General features: G+C 34.3%; 1 protein-coding gene across 1 annotated transcript; it reads left to right on the top strand.

The window, feature by feature from the left end:
* The first annotated feature begins 373 nt into the window (after positions 1 to 373).
* On the top strand, positions 374 to 10,135 carry LOC131840735 (uncharacterized). Its single transcript, XM_059188927.1, has 5 exons — positions 374 to 662; positions 3,075 to 3,482; positions 5,310 to 5,351; positions 7,248 to 7,425; positions 8,149 to 10,135. The coding sequence occupies exons 1-4, from the start codon at positions 484 to 486 to the stop codon at positions 7,414 to 7,416; spliced, it is 798 nt and encodes a 265-aa protein (XP_059044910.1). The 5' UTR covers positions 374 to 483; the 3' UTR covers positions 7,417 to 7,425; positions 8,149 to 10,135.
* Positions 10,136 to 10,437: the final 302 nt, after the last annotated feature.

Genomic DNA, 10,437 nt, shown 5'->3' with positions numbered 1-10,437 from the left:
TTCGCCGCAAATTCCCCCAAACATTTTCCATTTAATTATGGTATAATTGCCACTATTTCAATCTCTATGGGGAAATTCCCAAATATAATCTGGCGCCACTGAATAAATTGTATTGCACCGGCCAGTGTTGCTACATGCTTTCTACTTGCTTACCTCAAAATTCGGCAAAATACTCCCTAACGAGATTAGTAATCCTAACTGTTTTTTAGTAGTAGACATTAGTTAGTCCTAAAAATATCACGATATGTGTAGTTCTCGTATGAAAACGACGTGTCTAGAGACAAATGGAGCCAACTGACAATTTTTTTACTCCTATATATGTGGGAAAAAGATCTAAGGTTGGTAACTTTCTGTCAGTCCATCAGTTCACAAAATCACAGCATCACAGATTAGATTACGTATATAAGAATTCGACAAAACAAATTTTTACATTCCGTTACGTGTTCTGTCAGATGTTTATTATTGCGTTTTAATTTTATCAAAATGAATTTTAGTAAAGATCGTAAAAAAAATACTAGCACAAGCAGCGGCCTCGGGCTGGCAGCTGCAGCTATAGGTGTAGGAGTAGGGGCTGCTTTGTACTACTTCTGTACCAGGCAATCAGAAAACCCTAACGGCCAAGGATCAACCAGCAATTGGACATGCGAGCAACCTAGGACCTTGTGAGTAATATCATACAGCTCATTTTAATATAACAGCGCATACGTTTTCTCTTTATTTTTTAAAATAAAAATGTCGTAATTTCTTTGCATCTTTACATACGGGTACGTTTTTTTTATGTGGGTACCCTAAATCGTAAAATGTTGAGGATATTTTTTAATCAATAGCAATGGGTAGCTGCACTAAAAATATATAGATGACCGTGAAGTCAAGTCTTTCAGTCCATCATGACTAATGCAACATTTTAGTTTCGACAGAGCTGATCGATCGAATCCCCACCCCTTCTATTGAGAGTATTGTATTTATAAATATAGATTGGAAATTTTCTTAAATAATTACAATACATACTATTGGGGGAAGGAAATTATTAGTAATGTGGAGTAATAATCACATGCTCCCTGGAAGCCATCATGTTAAATTCCTGGTGAACTGCGATGGTCTCAGTGGTCTAATGGTTTAGCACACAGCCTTCCAATGGTTGCAGGTTCGATCCCTTGCATGGTACAAACATTAGTATTTATGAGTATGATTGTTTGTATCTGTCTGGGTGTTTTATATTTATGTATTTAAGAAAAAAATCTATGTGTTTGTATCAGCTATTTAGTATTATTAATTTGACATAATGAGCTAACTGCTCTGACCTCACACTCATTGTATCATCCTCCATTGGTGTCCCGCCAGCATATATCATTAGTGCATGGAGAGGCACCATTTCATTATCATCTATTAAAAAATCTACAAATTGCCTGAATACAGTATCTACAATATATATTAATACATGAAGCAACAACTTTGTACTCCTTATTACAAAAATTGTGTGAATGAGGACTATAAAATTTCACGAACATACTTTACATAGAGAAGGAGAAGGAGCGCAGAAATATAATATATTTTTTAAATTATGCATATAACATTATATCAATAACCAGTTACTCACCCCAGCTTTGCCTGGATGTACATGTATTATATATATAAACCTTCCTCTTCAATCACTCTATCTATGAAATAAACCGCTTCAAAATCCATTGCATAGTTTTAAAGATTTAACCATACATAGGTAGAGACAGTGACAGCTTATTTGACAATTTATTTTATACTAGTTTTTGCCGGCGGCTTCGCTCGCGTTTATTTATCCCCTTAGGGGTGGAATTTATCAAAATCCTTTCTTAGGGGATGCCTACGTCATAGTAACTTTATGCATGCAAAGTCTCAGCCCGATCGGTTTAAAATTGACAAAGTACATACAAACTTTCATCTCCTATTTTATCCCCTTGGGGGTAGATTTAATTAAAATCTTTTCTTAGCGGATGCCTGCATCATAACATCTACCTACATGCCAAATTTCTGCCCGATCTGTCCAGTGGTTTGGGCTGTACATTGATAGATCACTATGTCAGTCACCTTTAAATTATATATATTTATAATATGTAATAAAGAAACAATTACCCACACTACTATGTATTTGACACACACATAGAAGTAGTAGTCTTTGACAAAATCCTTAATAATGTTCAAACTTGGAATATAAAATTAATCATGGTTGAATTTTGACTATTGGGGGACAACTAGATATATTAATTTGCCAATTTATGAATTAAATTCAATGAGCGGTAGAATCAAAAAACTTCACTATTCAAAAGTGCTTATATTAAGTTTATTTGAATAAAGATTATTTCTTTAATTTCTTTCTTTAAGAATTTGTACTTCATCCTTACTTATTTCTGCCATCTAGTAGTGGGGTGTGATTTGGTGAAATTACAAAATGGCAGGAATGTCATCTTAGTCTTCTGAAATGGCACACACCACATTATCAGGATGTTACCTTATACTGTGATATACCCATAATGCTATTCTCATAAATAGCATTATGGACATCCCAGTATGAGATATTGATCATAGTTATTGCTTACAATGATGTGGCCTAAACTGAGGAAAAAAAATCGTTAAGGGGTGTCACCCCCATTATACCCTTACTGTAGGGGTTAGGGGTGTGAGATTGAGTGTATGGCAATTTTAGATAAAATACAATAAATAGAAGGTAAAAACCTTTCATCAGATGCGAGTGCAGTTTTCATATGCTTAATCTGCTAGATCCTTTATCATCTTCCTTACTTAATGGATTTGGATTATTTTATTTAATTCCGCTACTAGCTACAATTAACATGTGATGTGAGACCACAAACATTCAATGCGGAAAAGTGACTACCAGATACCGGAAACATTAGGACCTTCCCACTAGTGATTAAACTCCGACCACTATCGGATCTACACCCATATTGCGACAAATGTTTTAGGCGCAATAGGCAATTTGGATACAGTTTCAAAGCCTAGTGTTGATTGTTCAGCGACCAGACTACGACTCTGACCATCCTCCTTCCGCTATCTCATATTGCTTTGCATGTATCTCTCTCCAGACCATTGCACGACTTCAATTCATCTTACACCACCATATCCGAACATAGTACTACAGACACCAGCATGGATACCACCGACCAATCAGATTCCGAAGAAACCGATGAATCGAATGAATCTGAGTCAGAAAGCGAGACAGACTTTGATACAACAGAGTCCAGTAATAACTCGAGTCATTCCTTTGATAGATCCAATGAGAGTTCGGAAGAAATATCAGATGTTGATTACTTGTACCTACCTGCAGTTAATGTTAGCTCTGATTCAGAAGTGAATGATGAGTGGGATGTCACGCATTCGTCCGCGGATATACCTATGAACGTGTCCGGAGCGTCAAGTGAACAGGGTCTAGCATTGTCCCCATTTATTTCACAAATTTCGGGCATAATCATTAACAAAATACATAGAAAACCGTAAGTTTGTTCATACATTTCATTATTTCATCTCATTGTTCCGATGTTACCAGAGGTAGACAATAAAAAGTCGTCTGCGTGTACCTTAGTCTCACCTATTTCAGCCGACCAGCAGCTTGTATTGTAAGCTGTGTTTCGGTTGTAGAGTGCAAATTAGTTAGTGAAATTACTGGATAAGAAGCATAACGTAGAAAATGTATACCTAAATTTCACTTATTTTTACCATCTTGCAGCACCCTTTATCAGATGTTTAATGTTTATCTGTTGTAGAGTGTGATTAGGTGAGGTTACAACACGGCAAGCATAATATCGTTGCCCTCTGGAATGACAACGTATGAGTGGTATCATAGGTGTCACATGATAAGTGCTGTTTATGTACCTATATAGGTTACCACTTACCATCAGGTGGTCAGCTTGTTTGCCATTCCACTTGCATAAAATGTTTTAATATCCTTTACCATGAGAAACTTTAATAAGAAGTTATACATGAGCGTATTCAGCTTCTGGCCCAGTGATGGGTAAGATTTGCCTCTGAACCAAAGAGTAACGTGATTTTTTTAAACTTAATATATGAAGGAGGACGGGAAGGCAAATCTGAGTCTTCCTTTGTTCTACTGCGAAGGAAATTTGTTATAAGCGACTTTGTATTAGATCATAAATATTTACAAGACCTTGACAATATATTTGGCGCGAATTCGTAATGTCGTCATATTATTCGTATGAGAACATATTATTAGTTTGACTACGTGCGTAAACTTATATTATATTATATACTTAGTATTATAAATGCAAAAGTATCTGTCTGGCACTTACCTTTTCACGGCTAAACGGCTCAACTTCACGTGAATACGTAAAAAAACTTATCAAATCATGGGTTGTTATATAGACGTTTCAGCATAAGTACCTTATATGAGAAATTATTGACTCCTTATACGGACTTTCAAATAAAATTTCTCGGCGATGAAATGGTAGATCCCTTTCACCTCCTTGAAGTTTTATTTGCGCGACAGAAATTAGACTATGCCCAAATTCCATTGTACCAATACTGAAATTAATTAAAACTCCCAGTAGTTATAGGCGTAGCTTTAATCTATTATTTCATCCCTTCAAGATTATGCTGACTTCATATGCCGAGGTTTACTCAATAGACCAGAACATGGGGTTTTTCAAGAAGAGTTTATTAAGGTTTCTTAAGAGTCGGCAACGCGCACTTGCACACGTGTTTCAGGCGGTAACCATTTACCATCAGATGGGCCGTGTGCTTGTTTACCACCACCGTAGTATATAAAAAAATACAATCTACTTGACATCGAATTTTAGTAATTCGTTCAGCCGTTTAGTAATAAATAGGATTGTCATTTCATGACGAACAAATAGACATACTTATGCATTAATAATATTAATTCGAATACGAGATTCTCTCGTATACTCTCTACTACTATAGAGAGTATACGAGAGTAATTGGAAAATAGGGTCATTGAAGCCAAAGAAACGTCAGCTCGCGTAATCCTGGACTGCGTAGCAGTGGCTACATAACGTATTCAAATCCTCGAAATGGTGAGATCGCTCTATGAAGCCTGTGAGGACTCCAGGAGGCTTCTGCGCATTTGGGAAGAGCTAGGAGCTTTACTTTAATAGTCTCGTCTCTAAACGCATAAGGGCCTAAATGAAAGACAAAACGCGGAACACAGACTCCAACATACAATACAATATATGCGACGGTTACCTTCTACAGCCAACTACTTGTTCGTTTAGTAATGGCTCTAAATAAAAAAAATATACATAAAAAATTCTAGAAGAGTCTACAATAGTCTATTAATATTTCAGAACTGAGGAAGATCGAATAAGAAAGCTCAGAGAGCAAGCGTTGTAAGCCAATTTTATTTCAGTTTTGTGTTGTTTCAAATTAATAAACACTAGTTACTATTAATACTAACCGTATGTAGAGTATACCAAGCCGAGCTGCCAAACTTTTGAATTCATGTAATTGAACCATTTCCCAGTAGTAAAGTTGATATGATTTTTTTAACCAAAAATAGTATGAAAGGTTTTAATTTTTTTTTCAGACTATTTGTTTCCCCGGGAAAATATTTTTCCCCGTATTTCAAAACTTTTTCTATTTGATTCTTCTCTGAGGACGATATCCGGGACAGGATTAAGTAGCGGAGTAAATAAGGAAAGGTGACACCACCATCTTGTGAGATATATAGCTAGGAAGATAGAGATTTCAACCCCTTTTTAATAAATATATGGAAGCCAACGTCAGTTCCCCGTGATATAGTCTAACTTCAAGTCTTTCTTAAAGATTCGTTCAGCCGATTCGTAACGAAAATGTAATAAGTAGCCAGATAAGTTTTCGCATATAAATTTTATAAATTATTTCTTGGTGAAAGTGGTTCAGTTTTATAAGTATTTCATCTAGCTATTCGGTTTGGTATACCATTTACAACTAACCTAGTAGTGTAACAAGACTTTGTGTATTTTAGTCTAGTAGCTAGTTGCGTTTGGTTTATACTGGTCTAAGATACAGCATGACAAATAATATAATAACATGTATGCACGTAATAAGATGTTTTACTGCGGAAAAATGTGCCAATATATTATGACTGGACTCTAGGATTTTTCCTCAAACTATATATAGCGAGACAGACGGCCTAAAAGCAGATCTGTTCCACCCAAAGTGGGATGGATGCTTACATTAACCATCATTACAACCCTTATAGTACGGACTGATGCATCGGAGGTCTGTTCGAGTTACGGACTATTTGCTTTTGACGAAATTGCAATATCATATGCTGGTGATAACTCTGTTCTCCCACATTTGAATTTAAAAATGAATCTGTATTATTGTAAATATCTACAACCTTATTTGAAAAGAATACGAGCTGAGTTTCTTGTCAGTTTTCTCAGCTCGAAAGCATTCCGAATTGACGGTAGATTTGACATATCACAAGAGTCTGTAATAGACTTATATGAATAAACATTTTTTTATTTGATTTGCATTGAGAGATGGATTATAGCAAATGGTGATCCATAGAACCACCAGCAAGGTAAGGCAGAATTGGTGCGGTCCTGGCTAAAGTACTGCTTTACTGAGCAGGGAACGACCTCGACTTGTAGTGATTGACGTTTTTCGGACTACTCTAATACTGTTGGCTGCAGCTGGCCTTTACAGCTTCACCGGACAATAGGGGGCGAGTGCAGATGGCACTTCAAACCAAAGGAAGGACTTATGGAGCGGCTGATGGCTGTCTATACGAATATATGCCTAGTTAAATATTAATCTAGGAATCCCTTGATATGTTACCCATTGAATCCACAGATTGTAACAGGTATACCTCCAGTCATATGGAAAACTGAAGTGGACTTTGTACAGTTGTCTACGTGTGTACATCAGTCTCACCTATTTCAGCCGCCAAATAGCTTGCTTTGTTTCGGTTATAGGGTGCAGATTAGGCAGTGAAATTACAGGATAAGAATGTTTTTTAAGGTTTCTTAACCGCTGGTGTTTCATAGGCTATGGTAACCGTTTACCATTAGATGTGTGTTTGATGACCACCATCGCAGTAGGTATAAAAAAATAAAGAAATAAATATATGGAAGGATCCTTAATGTGACGCCGTTTAAAATTTGTCGCCCCCTTGTGTGGTCCCTATGTGACATCTCCTTGTGCGATATTCCCTACGTGACGCCCTTTAACATGTGTCACCCCCTTGTGTGACTTAATATATTGATGGTTCCTGACATAAAAAAACTTTTTTCCAGCCGCGAACGTTCATGGAGCCTGGAGCAATGTTCCATCTGCTTCGAAGTGATGCTCATGGATCAGAATTTGATCACATTGGCATGCACCCATAACTTCCACTCGGCCTGCATCGAGCCCTGGTTGCAGGAGCAGAAAACATGCCCCTACTGCCGGAAGCCCACTGAATGATGATTAAGCGTAAGTGTTTTTATTGACGACCTTGGTGTTTAGCACACCGCTGTACTTCCGATGGGCGCGGGTTCGATTCCTCGCACGGTGCAAACATTTGTATTTATGAGTATGATATGTATATTTAGTAATCTAAGAGTCTAAAAATGACTAAGGCACCATTGAGTATTTCTGAACTTCCCAAAGGTTGACTGGTAGAGAATGCTTATAGCTTTAAGCTTATAGCTTTAAGCCATATTTTATTGGTTAATATTTAAAAAAAAATGTTTCAAAAATGACGTATTTCCATACAAACTTTTTATTCCCTTTAAGGTACAATTTTTACAAACTTTGAATGTCATAATTATTTATATTTAATCGACAGCCTAAGATATAAGTTTCAAGCTTCCAACTTTAAAAATGGTTTTGCTTCCGTACAACCTTCCATCTCCCATTTGAACCCGTATGAAGAAGGAGGAAGGAAGGAATATTGCTATGTTTAAGTTGTTATAATATTGAAATAAAAAAAGGTTATTGTACACTGAATGTAGTAGTGACGCCACGGAATGTTCTAGAAGAATTGAAGAAATGTTATGAGTAACACAAAACAACATCGACGTTCCATGCGTGACATTCCAAATTTGAATTTTATAATTTTATTTCTAAATGTATTATATGTCTATTTGCGATCGCAAACACGAGATACAAAATATACCTTACCGTCTAGTGCTTTAGATTTATATTTCTTTACAGATGTGAACACCAGTTTAAGAGGCTCAAGAGACGCTGGATAGGCTGGACCAGTACTGCAACTCTTCATAGCTGATGGAATCTGAAGGCGATCCTAATTAGATTAAGCACTAGATGACAGCTAATAGATAATAATATAAATATCTTTATTTAAAATGTAATAATATATTCTTTAATTCTTTAGACTTTGGCGACCCGCTAAGTTGTGATAGTTATTCATAAATAATAATTTGTTTTATAAAAAAAATATTTTAATTTGTTACTCTGTGGCGAGAAGTCAATTAAGAACCAATTGTAGATAATATCAAAACTTCTAAATTCAACCACAGGCTAAGCAGGACACAAAAAAAAGATAAAAAAATTATAATCTGTGTTTGGTATTGTCTTATCATTTTAGGCTGAGTGAAAACCAAATATTTGTTTATGATATCAGCACTTTGTGGTTATTGATTAGTACTATTTATTATCTACGTAGTTCTTTAAAGGTTTTTTTTCAATGTTTAGATACTTAAAGCATCTTTCTATTTAAAACAAACTGTAAATATTATGTATAACAATAATTTTATAATTTGTTTATTATAGCATGTATATAACTTGGTCTAGTCTTACTCAAAGTCACTAGAAACATAATAAATAATATCTTTAAATTTTAGATTTATGTGTAGTCAATTAAAAAAATAATAAAGAAATGGCGCCAAAATCATTCTTGTATCTGTCAGTTACTACTCTGCTATTTAAATAGAAAACGATATTGTATACAGAAAGTTTGTGTTACTAAATATACGGTTACAGTTCCTTCATTAGCACACTATATATTTTATTAATAATATATAACAGCGATGCAACTGAAGACTAAAGCTGTATACGGTGAGATATTTTGCCTGGTGACAGGTAATGGATCAAAAAAAAATTTAACAGCTGTCACTTTACGCACTTTTGATTTTCATCAGCCACGACTCGCCTATTATAATATCAAATGTTAGTTATATATGTATGTACCTAGGTTAAATCTCATGACGAACAATTTGACCAAATCTGTACGCAATAAAAGCTCTATAAACGTTTTTATATGTAAAGAAATTAATGTATAAATGACATAGTGATAATATACTCAAGTTGGGTCTGGATTAACCATGACGGGGTCCCTAGACAAAGCAAAAAATGCATACTCTACCTTTTTTGTCTATAAATTGATAGATTTTTTTTTAAACAAGACTTGAATATGATGAAGGAATTTGAGTAAAATTTAAGATTCTACCATCTGTATTATTTATTTTATTACTTGCTGGGTTCCATTTTGTTTGACATATAAAGTAGTTCATTAACAGACAAGATGTGTGGAAAAAAAAATATCTACTGTCATTGAAGATATAAATTTTCTATTCAATTTTCACTCTATGGAACGTTTTTATTTTTTTTTATACATGAATGTGTGCAAGGCACTAAGCATGATGGTTAATCCGGCCCTGGTTATCTAAAGATAAAAAAAAATTGAAAATATATATGTAGTTAATAATAAATATAATTATGTAATATAATGTATATATTATTAATCTAACATATTTGAATCCAAACGCGCTTTAATAAATATACTACATTTTTTTTTAACTAGTGTTCGGTGGATCAGCTGTTTAGCACACTGCCGTACTATCCGACGGTCGCTGGTTCGATCCCCATACAATACAAACATTTGTATTCATGACTGTTTGTATTGCTCTGGGTGATTTCTTATGTATTTATAAATATATATTTAAGTATTTCAATCAGTTATTTAGTACCCATAGTAAACTCTGTTTAGTTTGGGACTACATGGCGTTGTGTGAATTTGGGTTATTATTATAAATACATATTTTTTATTATTAAAAAAATTACACAGCGTCATTTAGTCCCAATTCGATTTTCTAATGTTTATACTTTCCTAAACTAGAAACTCAACAAATGAAAATTATTGGAAAATCAACTTTATTTATAGTCACTTTAAAGACGATTTAAAATGCATTGTTTCACAATGAAGAATTTGGAAAATCTACTTTACTTATCTTAGCTTTAAAGTTCGTTTTCCAATGTGTAAACTTTCCTAAACTACTATTTAAAAACCGAAAATTTTTAATTACGTAAAATCTGCTCTCTACTTTATATACATAGATTTTAATATTGACATAAAGAAAAATTAATAAAGTAAATTAAAAGGCATAAAATATACGTAGATTTTAGTATTGACATAAAAAAATATTAATAAAATTAAAGGGCAAAAATGTATATTAAATAATAATTAATTATGACACTTTTTTA

The sequence above is a fragment of the Achroia grisella genome, unplaced genomic scaffold (genome assembly GCF_030625045.1).
Source record: "Achroia grisella isolate CSIRO2021 unplaced genomic scaffold, CSIRO_AGI_Agris_v1 utg149, whole genome shotgun sequence".
Classification (NCBI taxonomy): domain Eukaryota; kingdom Metazoa; phylum Arthropoda; class Insecta; order Lepidoptera; family Pyralidae; genus Achroia; species Achroia grisella.
The sequence above is the reverse complement of the archived record's forward strand: the minus strand, read 5'-3'. Positions and strand labels throughout refer to the sequence as shown.

Coding starts and splice junctions, on each gene's coding strand:
- LOC131840735 (XM_059188927.1), top strand. CDS start 484: ATGAATTTTAGTAAAGATCGTAAAAAAAATACTAGCACAAGCAGCGGC. Junction 3,483..5,309: donor AACAAAATACATAGAAAACC/GTAAGTTTGTTC, acceptor TTAATATTTCAG/AACTGAGGAAGATCGAATAA. Junction 5,352..7,247: donor AAGCTCAGAGAGCAAGCGTT/GTAAGCCAATTT, acceptor ACTTTTTTCCAG/CCGCGAACGTTCATGGAGCC.